This window comes from Aspergillus wentii (genome assembly GCF_001890725.1).
Source record: "Aspergillus wentii DTO 134E9 unplaced genomic scaffold ASPWEscaffold_6, whole genome shotgun sequence".
Lineage (NCBI taxonomy): Eukaryota > Fungi > Ascomycota > Eurotiomycetes > Eurotiales > Aspergillaceae > Aspergillus > Aspergillus wentii.
In genome coordinates this window covers 1164254-1180632 of record NW_024467837.1, presented here as the reverse complement: position 1 = coordinate 1180632, position 16379 = coordinate 1164254, and the positions used below count along the sequence as shown (strand labels likewise).

Here is a 16379-nt window from a genome sequence, read left to right as displayed (position 1 = left end):
GTGAAACAGCCCAACCGGGTCTTGGCAGCCCCTCGGCAGCCCCGCCAAAACGACGATCCCGTATGAAAGATTTGCACAAGTCATATGGACTGACTGTTGATGATAGCATCACCTCACCTCTGCTTGGTTCTTAATTGTCAATCCGCCAAATCAAGGCTAATTAGCCCATAATGCCTAAGCCAAAGACGTTTCTCAAGGACAACAACAAGTCCAAGAAAAAGGCCGCCCAGCAGGTAAGGGTTCTCTCCATGTGGTATATACATACATACATACATACATTGCTGACGAATAACAGCAAGTCCCCCAAACTGCAGATGAGTTTCTAGCAGGTGAGTTGGTTTATTTACGGTCCAGTTTCGATATCAATACTAATCAAATCAGTTGGCGTCGAGCATGAAGAAGCCGGCGAAAAATGGCGTGCCGGTGACGCTGCCAAATCCATGCGCTTTTTCATGCGCGCCATCAACACCTACGATGAAGGACTAAAGAAACACCCCGCAGCTTTTGATTTGGCTTATAACAAGTATGTCATGGTTCACTATCCATACATAATAATAACAACATGAACTAAACTTTGTAGAGCTCGGGTTCAATATGAAATCACCCAACATCCTAAACTAGCTGCACAGCTGCCTGCGCCGCTGCCGGACATCCTGCAAATCGCTTTGCAATCTCACAGGGATGCCTTGGTTTTGGAGCAAGAAAATGCGGACGTCCTCTTCAACACGGCTCAAGTTCTCACCAGCTTGGCCGAAATAATCAACGACACTAAACGCCCAGCCGACGACCAGCTCGACCAGGCTGTCAAGTATCTACAGGAAGCCATAGAGCTCTTCCAGCGTTGTCTCCTTCTGCAAGAGTTTCGGTATACCGAGATGCAAGAGCAGATCAAACAGATGGAATCCGGAGACGTCGGGAACCAGCAGGAAATGCAGCAAGTCGAAGAAAAGCCCGGAGAAACCAGCGAGTCCACGCCTTCAGACCCACAGGAGCAATGGGCCGCTGTCGTCGAACCGGTGACCAAGGAAACTTTGGTGGATACTGCCGTAGCACAGCTCGAAACCTTGACCACTCTGTGCAATCTGCTCACCTACGACCCTGGAGTCGGCGTTACCTGGGTAGAAGAGTATTCATTCGAACTCGTCCAGAAAAGGCTTCCTGCGTATGTTGAGGGTTCTGACAGACAATATGAAGCGTCCTTGGCCCGCGCCAAATTCGTATGCGCCTTGAGCGAGGTGGTATATCGGAGTGGACGAATCGACGTTGAAACCTATCATAGAGAAATCATGCAAGCCTATGGGACGGACCTAAACATTTCCGCTGATCCAGACGGTCTTTGCAGTAAAGCAGATGCGCTCATATCGTTGAACTCGGCACTCGCAGACTTTCCCCCATCAAATGACCCTCAAGCGTTTAGCAAAGCACTGGTGTTGCGATGGCAATCCCTGTCTGTGGCTTTGGAGGCCTTGACAGCAGCCTCCAAGCTCCCGGATGCTGAAAACCTTCCCAAGATCCACATCGCAAGAGGCGACACGGAGATGAACAGGTGGAGACTAGGTACAGCTCCATGGGAGTATGCCATGGCACAAAAAAACGGCGCATTACTTCTTCGAAACGCCCAGACATACTATCGAGGCGCTGCAGCTCTGGCAAAACGAGATGGGGCCGCTGAAGAAGCAAGAGATGGAACTTGCAAGGAAGCCTTCGCAGCAGCTTTTGACGGTCAGAAGACCAAGTTGGAACAGCTCAAAGTCGGCGCACCAAAGGAATTGTTGGCCGTTGCAGAGGAGATGGTGGATGACGGATTGGCAAGTCCCATTGATTTGGAGACCTTGCTATCCTGATGGCGTATCCATATCACCAAATAGAAAATTTTAGTCGAATTAAAAAACACAAGTACCCAACCAGCCTGATTAAATATCTGGCCTGGCTTTGACTTCCTCATCCATTTGCATAGTTTCCTGGCGAAGACCATTTTCTTTGCTGAATTGTGTTGCAGCGGCCGCGGCACCATCGAGATCTGCCACAACAGACTCGAGGTTTGATAGTAGATTTTGGATTTCCATTCTCTGGCTCTGGATATCTTGCGCTAGCTCCGCATTCTGCTTCTCAGTCGACTGAAGCTTTGCATTCACAGTCGATTGAGCCTCTTGCAGGTATGGAGTAAGATGTGCCTTATATAATTCCTCCGGGCCGAGTGTGTGAGGACTAGAATCGTCGAGTTAGCAATAGCACAGATATAACCAAATTTGAACTCCCTTCGTCAAACATACGCAATATTTCCCTCTCCTTGTCCATTATCCCTCCTATATCTCGCTTCACCCACCAGCCGATCCAACTCATTCAATTGCCGCACCACATCCCTCTCATAAACGATATCGTCAAACTCGGCTTTAGCACTCTCCTCCAACTTAGCATTCAACTGTCTCCACACCGACTCCAAACTCGCCGGCACATGCTTCGCAGGCGTCGGGAAGCACCCCGAGAAATTCGCATACGAGTTGGCGCGCAGCGTCCGCGCCAACGCTTGGTCGAAGACCTGGTGTAAACGCGACGCGCGCGGACCAGGGGTGAGGGGGACGGGAGCTGGAGGTGGAGGGGAAGGCGAGGCCGCTTGTCTTTCGGGATTAGGGTTGATGGTATCTTGCGTGGTCGTATTTTTTTCGGCCATTGTGGTAGTTGGCTTGATTGTTGTGCTGTGAAGGTTGGTTTGTGATGGTGTTGGTGTTGGGTTAAGATAGCAGGTGGAGCATGCTGGGATGGACGCGGGGTCACATGACTTGTATAGATCAATTGCGAGTACTATCACCCCTTACAGGTGCTGATTTATCCTGGCTGTTTTAGTTTCTTTCTGCTTTTGTATTTAGATGAATAATATTACTGGCTCTAATAGGCGGGAGCATAAAGTATTTTCGGCATCAAATGCTGAGATGTACGAAAGGATCAACTCTTATGAGATCAAACACAATATTATTGGTTATTGACAAATAATTTAGATAGTCAACTCCTGAGTGCTTTCATTTCCAAATGACCCAGAAGGCTTTTTTGAATCCCTCTTCCTGCTACCTGTAGCGGTGCGATGAGGGAGAGACCTCGAATCCTGATGCAGTCCAATGACTCTCTGACATCTTCTTTTGATGTCGGAAAGTAGCGACTTGCATGCAGGCCATGAGATGGAGACATAAATGATGCTATTCCAAAACCCTTGCAGAGGTAGAACAAAACTCGAGGCATAGTTTAGACTGAATATGAAAGCGTCGGGGCGGGCCAGAGCGTATACTCGGTTAACCGTTGATGGAACCTATGATTCGACAATTGGTTGGTTTTTATTCTTTCCATATTAAAGAAAGCCTACTCACCCAGGTAACGAGGAGCGCGATAAAGAAGAGCATTGCGTATTTTGTATATGCCCACGCAGCCGAGTTGGCCTCGGAAGCCCTGATGCGGCGCTGGCTAGGTAAATCCGGCTGTTCCTTCTTCGTGGGTCCATTAGAAACACCATCGTTCTTCTCATAACTACCCCCAGCTTCAATTGTGATGGAGTACGGATCGTAGGGCGATTTGGAAGATGTTGGCGATGCTCGGTAGGCGCTTTCACCCTGCCTTGCGGAGCAGACCGCTGCCTCACTCGTTACTTGGATCTCTGTTGTTTTGAAGAAAGACATTTCGAGTGCGGTTTCGGCATCAAACGACGAATCAAGACCACCTATATCACGAAGCTGGCGTCGCTTCTGGTAGATGACCCGGCCAGCACGCACATATATGGCAAAGGTTAGGAATATAATGAACCAAACCGGACCGTAGAAAAGTGCGATTCGAAGATAGTCCCATGATAGAGCAACCCAACACCAAAGCTACCAGATTGTAAGCGCTTTATACTATAAAACGGCGTCTAGAAGCAGACATACTATAGCTGAACCATAAATCCTACCTCTTTCCCTGGTTTCGATGAAGAAATACACAAACGCAGGTATAAATGGCAAACCGTAGCAGCACACGACGTACTTCCATTCCAATCGCCGCAGCTGCTCCGAATTGTATTTGTGGAAAAATGTCAGGTAGACATTGCATGCCATGGCAAAAGTCCACAAGGCGTCGGCAGGCATGAACCTACTCAAACAAACAAAGATTAGAGTCGAATACAATGGCAGACTGGATAAAAAGTGAATAACTGACCACTGAATCAAGAATGCTTGAAACTGACACAGAAAACTACTGGTACCGAGGTGAATGCCCGACTGGGAGATGAGAGTCGCAATGTTTGCCATGGTGTTTCCCCAGGAGGCGTAAAACACCAGACGGTTGATGGGCTTGCGAAAGGAACTCGATGCGATGAAAGTGACAACAATGATACCGGTTCCGATCAAAGAGACAGCAGAGCAGACTCGCTCTGTGGCCGAGATGGCAAACAGTTGCTGCTCTGTCAGAGACATGGCGTCATGATAGAGAGGGTGAACTGAGAGGCGACCAGGTTTCGCAGACTCGAAGTGTATCAGGTGTTGTACAGGAAATGACAGGTCAAATATCCTTCATCAAATGGGGTTATTAAATGATGATACCAGCATCACAGAGATGGATAGAATAAAGGCTTGAGATGTAGCATCTTAAAATGATGAAACAAATAACAAAAGGCCCTGAAAAGCGGCTGCAGGAGAAATTCGTCTACACCCTGGAGTGACATCTGCGGGGATGCCGATCCAGACAAGGAAATACGATGAAGAGTGGCGTGGATGCAACATACTACATTTCGCTAGCCTGTCGTTTCTATTCTCTCCTTTTTTTCTAATATGGCACTGCAGCAAAGATGTTTTTGGAATTCTAGAATATTGAGTGTCATACTATCTCGATGAAAACACAGATAAAACGATAAAACGCCCCTATTCTTGAATCCAAAGTTGAAGCAAGCAGACAATCAACATATCCCACGGACGATGCATTCCTAGATAGGAACCCAATCCTCGAACAAGGATCACATTATTGTCAAACAACTCCTAGGTAGAACATAATTCGATGGATAATTCTATACCGACAGAAGGAGACAAAGAACTAACAGGATTCTGCAGCATTCATTCACTGACTCGAGACTAGCCCCAATGCGGATTGTGTCACCTGAAACAAAGAATGCATCCAACGAGGCACTTTATTTGTCCACATGGCTGATCGATATCCCTGGATCTTCAATTCTTAAAAGTAAAAGTATATTTGAATAAAGATAAGCCCGTATTAATTGTGGAATATAGCAGAGCCGTATAAGTATACATTTTACCTGTCTGGTATATGCTGATGATTCCAGGGTGGAAATTGGAGACAGTCATCCTCAATGCAGTGAATATAATCGAAACAATATACAACTGAAGAGTACATCTAAAATTTTCATGGCTTATGCAGCCCATCAAAAAGCAGGGGTGGAATCCACAACGGCAAGTGAATGCATCTCTCTTCACTGAAATCAAACAAGGGAAAATCATGCAAGCCAAAAGACAACAACAAAAGAAAAAAAAACAATTTATCAGCCATGATTAATTTAGAATCCTTCTTCGGGTATAACGCCATGCTCTCCCGATTCTAAAACCGAACCTCGTCATCTCGTCATGCTCTTCGGATAGGACAAAGAACAAGCATCGCGGTCTAGTATGCCTGCTGCGGTGCCACCATTCCTCCGTACGCACCAGCCATCTGCTGCTGGTGTTGTTGCTGTTGCTGCAACTGCGCCTGTAGTTGAGGAAGGTCATGGAACCAAGGGTGCTGCAGGGCATCGGCTGCACTGATGCGCATCTCCGGTCGTAGCTGAAGCATGCGGTTCAGCAAATCCAAACCAAGGGGGTCAATCTGTGGGAGAATGAGCCCCAGGTCCTGCGTTGGCCACACGTGGAAATTCGGCTTGTACTCCGGAAGCTGCGAGATACCCAGCCATGAGCGCTCTGATGGTGTCCCCATGAGACGGAAGATCTTCTGCAGTTGATCCTCATTGGTCGTACCGGGGAACAAAGGTCGTCCCGTGTACATCTCCGCCATGATACAACCCGCGGACCAGATGTCGATACTTGTGTTGTATGTCCGACTTCCTAGGAGGACGTCCGGGGCTCGGTACCATAGAGTCACGACTTCATTCGAGAAGGTGTTGACGGGGATACCAAAGGCACGGGCCAGACCAAAATCTCCTAGCTTAAGCTGGCCCTTCTTGTTGATCAAAAGGTTCTGAGGCTTCAGATCGCGGTGGAGAACACGGTTCTCGTGGCAGAACGCAATACCCTTGAGAAGCTGGTGCATGAACGACTTGATCGTAGCAGGATCCAGCTGCCCACGCTCGCTCCGGGTGTCCATGTATTTCTTCAGGTCCTTATCCATAAATTCAAAAACAAGCATCAGCTTGTTCTCCGTGTGAATCACATCGTGAAGCGAGACAATGCTCTCGTGTTTGAGCTCTTTCATCAACGAGATCTCACGGATGGCGGTCGACGGTGTCCCTTCCTCCGAATCGAGATGGATTTCTTTCAAAGCGACCAGTTCACCGGTCTGACGATTCCGTCCTTTGAACACCTATGTATGATTTGTCTCAGCGAACCGACCAAGCCGGGGGGGGAGGAAACAACAACGGGGAGAAAACGAGAGGGGATGAAAACGTACGGTGGCGTAGGTGCCTTCTCCGAGCTAGAAGAATAGGATAAGGATTAGACATCGTTCTTTCGTCTCTGTAGAGCAAATAACACAGAGCTACACACCTTTTCCAGCTGCTGGAACGAGCTGGGTTGTTGTGCCTTGTCCATGGTCTGCGATGCTCCTCGCTGCGAGGCTGACGAAGGTCGAGGTGGGGTTTTTGTAAGCGGGTTGAAAAGGAACGAGCCAGGAGCGACAAGAGAAGAAGCAACCTGCAGAGATGACGAGCGGGCGTGAGGCTGTAACACAGGATCTCTTGATGTTCTTAAGCTCCGACTGTCCATGTCGATGGATCCTGCCGGGTCTGAAATCTGAGCCCCGCGCGGCCCCTGCGAGCGTTTCGACCTTTCGGTTCGGTGGAGGTTGGATTATCCACCAGCGCGTCTAGAACTTTATTGAAGAAGAGGCGTCTACTTATTTTTATCCTTTGCCTTTTATTTATATTGGAGTAAAGTGTGTATCATTAAATTAAATTGCTACTAGATGTGGAGAGATGAGTTAGGATTCTGGTATGTTCAGCCATATTAGCATTAGGCATGAACTTTGAACAAATTATATGCTTTGTATTTATATGCAATCCAATATATCGTAAATCTATCTATATCGATGGCAGCTGTGATGCAATATGAGGCAGGATCGATTCGGATTTCAGGCTGCACCGGACATTCTCAGATATATTACTGTCCTGGCCAACGCCCCCCCCAAAAATGACTGATTCGTTTCGAACACCCCCAACATTGATGATGCCAATGGGCATGCCTCTCTTATAAGCTCTTTCCACCAGCCGCCATGCGGAGTATGTTGCCAAGCTACTACCAAGGACAAGTAGCCTGCCGGCGTCATCAATCGCCTCCTCGGCCTCGTCCTTCACGGCTGGGTCAATGTTTTCTCCAAACATGATGACTGCAGGCTTTAGGATTCCGGCATTGGAGGCGGGCAACCATGCACCATCATTCTCTACTTCGACCCTTGACTGTGTGCCGTCTCGGAGTCGAGGAGGCTTCTCAAGACATGTTGGACAGGACGGATACCTGAAAGTGGAATAGGGGGCCTCTGCAAGGTCGACATCACCATCCGGGTTGAGCTTCAGGCCCTTCTTCCGCTGTTCCTGAGGATTATCCGTGTCAAGAGCCCCACTGTCAATCATTCTTGCCAAAAATTCCGCCCACGCGGGATTCAGCTTCTCCAGCGAGTTCTGGAATTCGGCTCGCGAGAATTGATTCCGACAGTTAATACAGACCACAGACCTCAGGTAGCCATGGAGTTCAAGGGTGGGAAGCCCTGGATGGGCGACGTGATGAAAAGAGTCAACATTCTGCGTCACCACGGAACTGAGGTAGCCTTTTACACCAAGATCTCGAATCGCCCAATGCGTAGAATTCGGCTTCGCTTTCAGTAGCCCGGGCCATCCAACAAAGCTGCGGGCCCAATATCTCTTACGCGATTCATGCTGTGCCAAAAATTCATGGAAGTATATCGGTCGATAAGACTTGTTCGTGACGTAGGTGCCATTCTCGCCTCGATAGTCGGACAACCCAGATGCGACCGAAATCCCGGCACCTGTCAGCAGGACGGTCTGTGAGTGTCTCCCGACATCGACTCCGCGTAGATATGGAGATGGAGGGGCTGTCAGAAAGGACGAAATCGCTTCGATAGCACCGGAGACTGTGCCTGCTGATGGGGGCGCAATTATCGGCGAGGGCAATAGGCCGGTGTATGGGATTCGGATCGCCGGCTTCGTCATTGACGACGCATCATTAGCCAATGATGATAGAAAGAAGAGGATGATTGAGACAGTCTCAGACTTGTTGCAACTTGATAAGTTCAGGTCGAGTTGACGAGAGAAATCAGGATTCCACAATTAATCAGCAGTCACATGACTTGTGCTGTATGGAATCGACAGGCATTATTGAGGCAAGAATGCAAGATATGTAGAAATATCATTTTGAGACAAGTTTTATTCTATGCATGTAGCTCTGATACACTTAGAAGAATATATCAAAGCACGAATTTAATGCTTGAACTATGCGAACTAGGAGCTTTTATTTCTCCTAGGGCAGATCGGCATAAGCTGCAGTTAAGCTTAGCTGCATGTAAAATGAGACTCGAATAGCTTCAAAGCAGCAAATCTACAAGATCATTGAAAGTCGTCTCATTCCCGATACTCTCTTATAATATTATATGATATATATCCAGCAAATAAGGTACACACGCCACGACCAAAGATGTCCTCGTCAATTCATGCTCTAGAAGCTGTTCCCCGGGTCCGCACGTCATCTCCCAGCGTTGCCGAACGTCATTTAGCAGATCCTTCATCCACCACTATCAACCTCACATTATATCACGCTTGAACCTGGTTTTTTTTTCTTATCTATCGGGGAGATTTAATACAAAACATCTGAACCGGAAGCTGAACAGGAATTTCTTCCAATTCAATCCATCCTCTTGAATATGTTCCCCCAAGTTGGCCTGGAAGCGTTGAGTGGGATCTGCGGGTGAGTTTTTGCTCCATCTTCGCTCATTTTAGTATTGTGCTAATCCTACAGATCCATCTCAATCGCTTGCTGGGTCGTCGTTTTTTCTCCGCAAATCATTGAAAATTTCCGCCGTGGCTCGGCCGAGGGTCTCTCCCTTGTTTTCCTCGTCATCTGGCTGGCTGGTGATATATTCAATATCCTGGGATCCGTCTTGCAAGGCGTCTTGCCGACTATGACCATCCTTGCTGTATACTACACACTCGCCGACATCGTGCTTTTAGGCCAATGTTTCTACTATCGGGGTTTTACGCTGCGAGACGAAGTGTCTGTTCCTGCGACTCCCACACATCAGGATGTAGAAGACAATGCCGCCAAATCAACAGAGCGAACTTCCCTTTTGTCCCCAAAGCAAGATGGCCATTCCCACCAGAGCTACGCCCAGGACCAGTCCTGGAATGGCCAGCCGACATCTACCTCGTCATCTCACCCACCGGGCCATAGAAGACATTCGGGAGCATCAATTCGTGATATACTCCACTCGTCCGTAGACGGAACACACTTGTCGCCTGCAACACCTTTTGTTGACACAACCACCAAGGAAACCCGGCCTACAGCAAGAATATCTACCGTTCAAGCCGTCATTTTCAATACGTCCGCCATTGTGCTCGTGTGCATTGCTGGTTTTCTGGGCTGGTACGTCAGTCAATCAAAAGGCAGGCATCAACCCGACAATAGTGACGACACTGGCGTCGAATTTAGCGCCCCGGGCCAAATATTCGGCTATCTCTGCGCCGTCCTTTACCTTGGCTCTCGTTTGCCCCAAATTCTTCTCAATTTCCGACGCAAGTCCACAGAGGGGGTCTCGTTGCTGTTTTTCATCTTTGCATGTCTCGGGAACCTGACTTACGTCTTCTCTATTCTGGCTTACACGCCTGCATGCGAAGGTGACTTGCACAAGAAGCATGCGGGACACTGCCAGCTTGGAGAAGCGGCGGCACTATATGGGAAATATATCCTTGTGAATCTATCCTGGTTGATTGGGAGCTTTGGGACGCTGCTACTTGACATGGTGATTTTTGTACAGTTCTTCTTGTACAAGGATAATGGGAGTGCAATTGCCAGCTAGGAAATATGACAAAGTATGTATATAGTCTCAGCTATATTCAAGCATTGGAGCAGATTGGATAGGCTGAATACTTGTTGGTTGATTTCCATATATGCACTTATGAGTATACCATCATGACAATTTACTCTCAGTATCAACACCACATGACCATTTTGCAATAAAAAGGCTGGCTGAGTCTATCATAGCACTATGTATTTCTGCGCGTCACTCTGTTAGACAGCAGTTCAGTAGTATTTATGCACTCAGCCAGACCCTGATCCACAATGCAGCATATGCCCAGTCATGCACCAGCATCTACTGGACCAATCCCATTTTCCTCGGCCACGAAGCCACTTTTCAGATCGCTGAACGAAAAGAAGTCAGAATGGCCACTGACAACCAAAAATACCACCCTAGCCTGCGAATAAAAAAACCCGCTGAGGCGAGCAAATCGAGTTGACAAGGATCTAGACCTGGTCGTCACCTTTCATCCCCTTTCCATATAGCGTCTTGTCCTTGTTTCGGATACAGGAGCGAGAACGGCCCTTGCGCGAAGCATAGATGCTTTGTGGTAGTGACCGGCGGCAGGACTCTCTTAACTCCGAGGTGATTCGAGTGAAGCCAAAGTCTTTGCTTGATATGGCTCTCCACCATTCATCCAGAACCTCCAGGCTTGGGGCAGTCATCAGGTACCTGAACGTGTTGTGGTTGTTTGTCTGTATCATAAGACCAAGGAACAACTCCAAGGTGACGGCGGTGGGTGTGTCTTTTCCTCGCAGACGGCGCGGGTGGATGGGGTTGCCATCAACTCTGCTAACGAGGTCTTCAAAAAGTCCAATCTCCAAAAGGGGAATTCGTTCAGACTTGAATTGGGCAGACAGGCGACCTTTTACTCTTCGAGAGGGATTGTGGTGACGGTCTATGTCAAGTTTGAGAATTCAGACAGCTCCATCAAATTTAAATCGGCTGGGGTGTCGATTGCCTGTGAGTCTTGATTGCTGTATGATGTGAATGTGGAATATACTGAATATGAGTGTCTTAGAGTCTCAAAGCCTTGTCTGGGCCTTGAAATTGGTGTAGTTGGGTGTCCACAGGGTTTCCACGGAGGCCAAATGGAATGGGTAATGCAGCCTGTCATTTCTATTATCTGCAGTTATTCAGAAATGGTAATATCAATCGCGTTGAAAAGGTATCTTGTTCTAATTCAACCCATGATAGATACACGGAACTTGCGTGAATCATTAGTACTAAAAGACGATAAACTACACCCCGAGCAAAAACACCCGCTAGATGCAATCGACCGATAAACTCCGCTGACGATTACCTCCCAAATCATCTGAGTATCCCTATTCCAATCGAAATCATTCACTGGGAGGGCGAGGCTCCACTTTCCCAGAGCCTACCTCTCCCCAGTTGGTACTCAGAGAGGTTCCTTGGCTCTCAACATAGCTCTTCATCATGGCGCGGCGGGTGTCCGGGTCAGCTCCTGCATACAGCCTCTTGAAAAATGCATCGACAGGATCACCACCGCCATAATCAGAGTCGACGGATTCTGCACCGTCGGATTCGTTTCCATTGTCCTCTCCCTGGTTGGTTTTCTTCTCCTTGCCCTTCTTCTCGGAATCCTTGGATTTCTTCGCTGTGAGGGTCGAGGCTAGCTTATCCCAGTCTTTGGCTCCATGGCGAGACGATGTCGGGTAAGAAGGTCCATCAGGCGCGGGCGTGGCACCTGTAACGGCTTGTCGGTCTGCAAGCTTGACGCCGGTCGAGGAGGATTCCAGTGCACCCCATTTCTGTCCCGGGATTTGTTTACGCAGCACAATTTCGATTTTCGTAGACATGACGGACACCTTTGACGACGATGGGTCAACCGGGGCGAACAGAGGGTCAAGAGTAAAGTCGTAGTCTGCGCCAGATGGAAGTGGGAATTGAAGAGCAACCTTTTGATAATGTTAGCTTGTATTCAATAAACAGAAGAAGTTTTCAACATACTGAATCACCCTTCAGATCAATGTCCACTTTGTCCTTCTGTACTCCCTTGACATATAGTGTCACCACAACGGAGTCGTGCGATTGATACCATTCATGCCGGACCTTTTCAGGTGCAGGAGAAGCAGATGGGGCAGCGGAGGGTGCACTCCCAGCACCAGCCTTACTCTCCGAAGCTTTCTCAGTCGAAGCATCCACCTCAGCCTGGCTTTGTGTCTTGTCATCCTCTGGAATCCCTGCCGTATTTCCCGCCTTGAGTGCCTCCAATTGCTTCTTGAGATCCTTCTCGCTCGGTATCTTGGTATCCGAAGGATATTCAACGACATTGACAGTAGCCTTTTCATCCCCTTCAGCCAATTTGTTCAACTTCCCCTTCAACTTCAACGTCCAGATAGGCAGCTCCTGCTCATAGCCCTTCTTCGCAGAGGCAGAACCCCCACCAGCCATAGCATTCTTCACTTTCTCAGATTTATCCTGACCCTCACTCTCCGCCGTAGTAGTCTTCGCCCTGATAGTGTCGAACACAAACCCCGCATCTCCAAATCTCTCGAGCTGGAACAGCGCCACCCCACGTCTCATCTGGGCAGATAAGATTATTTCACGTTTCCCACGTTCCTGCGCAAGGGCAAGGGCAATTTCGGCATCGCGGAGAGCAGCGTGCGAGTTCGGTCCTCCATTTGCAGGCTTGAGGCGGGTGTGGGCGGTCGATCGTTTGATGTAGTAGGTTGGGGCGCGAGGGAGCTCGATCAGGGCCTGGGTAAAGTGCCGAATGGCGCTTGGGAAGTCTGAATTGGCAAGGGCATTGTCGCCCTGCGCTGCCGCGTTCATATCGTCAAGTCTTGGAGTGATTTCCTCAGAACCCGATAGGGAGTGTACTCCGCAGCGGGAAATGTGCTGCAAGGCCTATAAATGCCGAATAAGCAAGAGGAACACCGGCTGGCTTTTGGAGAGGTAGATTGTTTTCGAAAGTAAGCTTGATAGACCCTAGACTGTGTTATTTTGAAGCAGCATCGAATGATTTGTTTGGATTGTTCTATGACCTTCTTTTTGGAGACTGCGGGGATACCACGTGACCAGGTAGCTCTCCAACTCCAAGCAATGACGATCATAAATTCATTCAATGATTCAACAATGAAAATAGGGGAAGGAAATGAAGACTTCTATTAATTCTTTGAACTTTTTACCCTTGGATTTATAATTAATTATATGGAATCATGTTGTTACAGACAAATTAATAGGGAACTCCCAAACCATTCGATGCAGATCAGAACACCCTATGATGCAAAACCAAGGATATTCATAGGCGCCTCTTTTCTCAATCATCCAAGAAAGGTACAATTACCAGTCACCATCAAGGCCACAAGTTGTTGGAGGTACTTCCTCATACCAACTCTTCATTGCCGAACTTTCTGCTGTAAAGACCCAACGCCCGAATAGGCCAGTAGAATTTGTAGTTAGGATACGAAATCATACTGCTCAAGTCAGCCAGCGATTCTTATAATAGAAACTCAAAGTTTGCACTCACCATGATTGATTGAAAACACCCTCAATGGATTCTTGCAACCACTCTCCATTGGGCTGCTGTCGCGACATCAGCAGCTTCATGGCCTTCCGGAGAGGCTCCTTGTCTGGGTATCCGGCCTCCATCAACGCAAGACACGACCACGCTGTCTGAGTCACTTGTGACTTTTCATGCTGTACATAGACGTGCTTTTCACTGCTAAGGTAGGATTCACCCCAGCCTCCGTCTTCCTTTTGCTTCGAGATGAGGAACTCACAGCCACGGCGGGCATAGTCACTAGTCTCGTAGGTCTCGCCAATACTGGCTAAACTCTCCAAGGCAAACATTGCAGCATAGGTAAAACAGATACCCCATGCTCCGTACCAGCTTCCATCCGATCTTTGCACGCGCTTGATATACCTCACAGCCCTATCCTTGGTGGCTTTGATTTCGGCGGCACGATAGTTGGGGTAGAACTTGCTGAATAGAGAAAGCGCAGTAACAGAGGCAGTGGTACACTCTGGGTAGTCGTAACCGATCATGATCCCACCAAATACCTCGGCAGCGTTGAGCCACTCAAGCTTCGTAGAGCCACGGGTAGTTTCGTACTCGGTAAATCCACCAGAAGGATTCTGCATGAGCAGCAAACAATCCACACTGTCCTTCAAGCGCTCTACAGAGATCAGCTGGGGGTAATTGTGCATCTCTTGAAGCTGGATGGTGGACCGCAAGCCTTCTGCCGTGCAGTCACTAACCGTGTATCCCTGCGTCTTGTTGCTGAATGGCCATGCGCCTTTTCGGTGCTGGCGGTAGCACTTCTCTTGCTCAGGAACATTTTCCCGCAGTTGATGATCTTCAAGGAATTCCAAGGCCTTGGTGAGCATTGGACGCCACTTGGGGTCATCTGCAAAACCGGCAACAACGATAGCCTGCGTGATAAATGCTGTGTCCCATACCTGAACACCGTTGGTACCATTCATCAACATGCCCTCGTTCTTCATCCACATGTAGTCGTGGAGACGCTCGCGATGACGGCGGACTGAATAACTATCTGGGCCATCATGGTGATAACAAGCAACCATGTTCATTGGGTTGCTGACGGGTCCCAAACCAGCATAATCGGTATTCTCATCCTCCATCTGAATTAATTCCCAGGTCCATTCTTCCGCGCGCTTCACCACAGGGGAAACTCGGAAGTATGGGATCCATAATCCAACCATAAGCTGATTGGCCAGGTTCAACAGAGAGGTTTTAGGGTAGTAGTTATCCGCCTTGTGGATAGAGTTTCGGTGTGCTGAAAAGTTGATCGAGTCATATGGTTCTGTGTACAACTCCTGTCGAATCTGTTTGGTGAGCGAATCCAATGGATAGGTGAACTTCTTAGACCAAAGATACGACATCGGCAAGAATACCTGGCGCATGTGAATCCACCAGCGCCAGGGGGCAAAGGGAACCCAGTCGGGAATCAGCCTTGAGCCTGGTTAGCGCTTTTAAGGTACATAAGCGAACAAGGGAAATACAAACCAGAGTTCGGGAGGGACAGGATTGACACAGTCCCATTCCATTACACCAAGAACACTGAGCCAGAACTTAGCCCAATGAGGCCCGTAGACCGCACCGCCAAACTTGTGCAAAAGTCCTCGGGCTTTGATCATACGAGGATGATCCTCACTGACGCCGACTAGACGCAATGTGACGTAGTTCATCGATGTGCCAAAGACAGAACTGTGAGCCTCAATATGGAGGCCCCAGCCACCATCCTCCGGGTGCTGACGAGCAAAGAGATAACGTTTGATCTCTGTCGCATACTCCGGTGGAATGGGGGTGTTAGTCACATAGTAGGTGATGATAAGTCCTGGCAGCAAGAACATTGGACCGCCATACTCGCACGCCCAATTTCCAGGCGGTAGCTGCAATTTGGAGAAAAACTCCAAGCCATTTTCTGCGCATTGCAATGGGGTTTTGGGAGTGGGCAGGTCCGGAAGCCCCTAGACGGAGTTAGGAACGTCACGACAGTTGCAGGGGTAGAAATTTACCAATGGAAGACCAAGAAAATGCTTGTCAGCGATTGACTGAGGCCATTTTAGATTTTCCTCGTCAGATTCAAGATATTGCCATGTCTGGCGGCCACGATCGTCCAGTAACCTCCACCGTGAGTAGTCTGTTTTGGCATTTCCTTCGGCGTCGGAAGCCAGATGGCCTTGAGCGTCCGTTCTCCACGGTCCAATATGATCGCCCGCCATCATCTATCTAAGAATACGATGTGGATATATCGTTTGTCAGTGAGCAAGCGTTAAAATCGCTCCAGGGACAAATATTGAAAGGTATTCAGAGCGCACGACAGACAAAATGTATTGCAGATGCCTGGATTCGAACAACTTTCCCCGGACGCTTAGTCATCCAGGGGCAGTGATCGGCGGAATTATAAGAAGCACCAAACGATCACGATCATCCACGACTTTGCAAGAAGAATAAAGAATATATTTATACTTTGATTCATGAGAAGCTAAACTTTATATGGCTTGGTTGATGATGCGATTGCTATACAATAAATCATGGATGTTGGGCCTAGCGCTGACTTAAGCCTTTCCAGACGACCAGGTCTATATATGCACGTCTATTGCTCTTCCCTGCCATCTCAACGGTTGTA

The 16379-nt window shown here is 48.4% G+C and overlaps 7 protein-coding genes across 7 annotated transcripts; 2 read left to right on the top strand and 5 right to left on the bottom strand.

The window, feature by feature from the left end:
• Nucleotides 1-30: 30 nt before the first annotated feature.
• Nucleotides 31-2054, top strand: ASPWEDRAFT_604276 (uncharacterized protein). Its single transcript, XM_040838520.1, has 4 exons — nucleotides 31-233; nucleotides 296-329; nucleotides 382-523; nucleotides 581-2054. Exons 1-4 carry the CDS (start codon nucleotides 171-173, stop codon nucleotides 1842-1844), a joined length of 1503 nt encoding a protein of 500 aa, XP_040686751.1. The 5' UTR covers nucleotides 31-170; the 3' UTR covers nucleotides 1845-2054.
• Nucleotides 1914-2671, bottom strand: ASPWEDRAFT_30185 (PMF1/NNF1 family protein; the record flags this gene model as incomplete). Its single annotated transcript, XM_040833374.1, has 2 exons — nucleotides 1914-2208; nucleotides 2274-2671. The coding sequence occupies 2 exons, from the start codon at nucleotides 2669-2671 to the stop codon at nucleotides 1914-1916; spliced, it is 693 nt and encodes a 230-aa protein (XP_040686750.1).
• Nucleotides 2672-2894: 223 nt separating this feature from the next.
• On the bottom strand, nucleotides 2895-4680 carry ASPWEDRAFT_43129 (putative cAMP receptor-like protein). The gene is made up of 4 exons (XM_040835957.1): nucleotides 4177-4680; nucleotides 3909-4110; nucleotides 3360-3854; nucleotides 2895-3301 (listed from the first exon to the last, which is right to left on the bottom strand). The coding sequence occupies exons 1-4, from the start codon at nucleotides 4431-4433 to the stop codon at nucleotides 2993-2995; spliced, it is 1263 nt and encodes a 420-aa protein (XP_040686749.1). The 5' UTR covers nucleotides 4434-4680; the 3' UTR covers nucleotides 2895-2992.
• Nucleotides 4681-5628: 948 nt separating this feature from the next.
• Nucleotides 5629-6767, bottom strand: ASPWEDRAFT_116424 (cyclin-dependent serine/threonine-protein kinase phoA; the record flags this gene model as incomplete). The annotated part of the gene is made up of 3 exons (XM_040828656.1): nucleotides 5629-6540; nucleotides 6628-6651; nucleotides 6723-6767. 3 exons carry the CDS (start codon nucleotides 6765-6767, stop codon nucleotides 5629-5631), a joined length of 981 nt encoding a protein of 326 aa, XP_040686748.1.
• A 488-nt stretch (nucleotides 6768-7255) lies between these two features.
• On the bottom strand, nucleotides 7256-8401 carry ASPWEDRAFT_115235 (putative SIR2 family histone deacetylase; the record flags this gene model as incomplete). The annotated part of the gene is made up of 1 exon (XM_040828566.1): nucleotides 7256-8401. The coding sequence occupies one exon, from the start codon at nucleotides 8399-8401 to the stop codon at nucleotides 7256-7258; it is 1146 nt and encodes a 381-aa protein (XP_040686747.1).
• A 707-nt stretch (nucleotides 8402-9108) lies between these two features.
• ASPWEDRAFT_30181 (PQ-loop repeat-containing protein) lies at nucleotides 9109-10260 on the top strand (the record flags this gene model as incomplete). The annotated part of the gene is made up of 2 exons (XM_040833373.1): nucleotides 9109-9152; nucleotides 9204-10260. 2 exons carry the CDS (start codon nucleotides 9109-9111, stop codon nucleotides 10258-10260), a joined length of 1101 nt encoding a protein of 366 aa, XP_040686746.1.
• A 1340-nt stretch (nucleotides 10261-11600) lies between these two features.
• ASPWEDRAFT_53114 (uncharacterized protein) lies at nucleotides 11601-15972 on the bottom strand (the record flags this gene model as incomplete). The annotated part of the gene is made up of 6 exons (XM_040837833.1): nucleotides 11601-12179; nucleotides 12232-13080; nucleotides 13616-13700; nucleotides 13754-15199; nucleotides 15254-15717; nucleotides 15766-15972. 6 exons carry the CDS (start codon nucleotides 15970-15972, stop codon nucleotides 11601-11603), a joined length of 3630 nt encoding a protein of 1209 aa, XP_040686745.1.
• Nucleotides 15973-16379: the final 407 nt, after the last annotated feature.

Excerpts from the sequence above, each read along its gene's own strand:
- ASPWEDRAFT_43129 (XM_040835957.1), bottom strand. The coding sequence starts at position 4,433 with ATGTCTCTGACAGAGCAGCAACTGTTTGCCATCTCGGCCACAGAGCGA. Across the intron at positions 3,855-3,908 it reads GGATTTATGGTTCAGCTATA|CTTTGGTGTTGGGTTGCTCT; the intron begins GTATGTCTGCTT and ends ACAATCTGGTAG. Across the intron at positions 3,302-3,359 it reads TCGCGCTCCTCGTTACCTGG|GTTCCATCAACGGTTAACCG; the intron begins GTGAGTAGGCTT and ends GTCGAATCATAG.
- ASPWEDRAFT_604276 (XM_040838520.1), top strand. The coding sequence starts at position 171 with ATGCCTAAGCCAAAGACGTTTCTCAAGGACAACAACAAGTCCAAGAAA. Across the intron at positions 234-295 it reads AGAAAAAGGCCGCCCAGCAG|CAAGTCCCCCAAACTGCAGA; the intron begins GTAAGGGTTCTC and ends GACGAATAACAG. Across the intron at positions 524-580 it reads TTTGATTTGGCTTATAACAA|AGCTCGGGTTCAATATGAAA; the intron begins GTATGTCATGGT and ends TAAACTTTGTAG.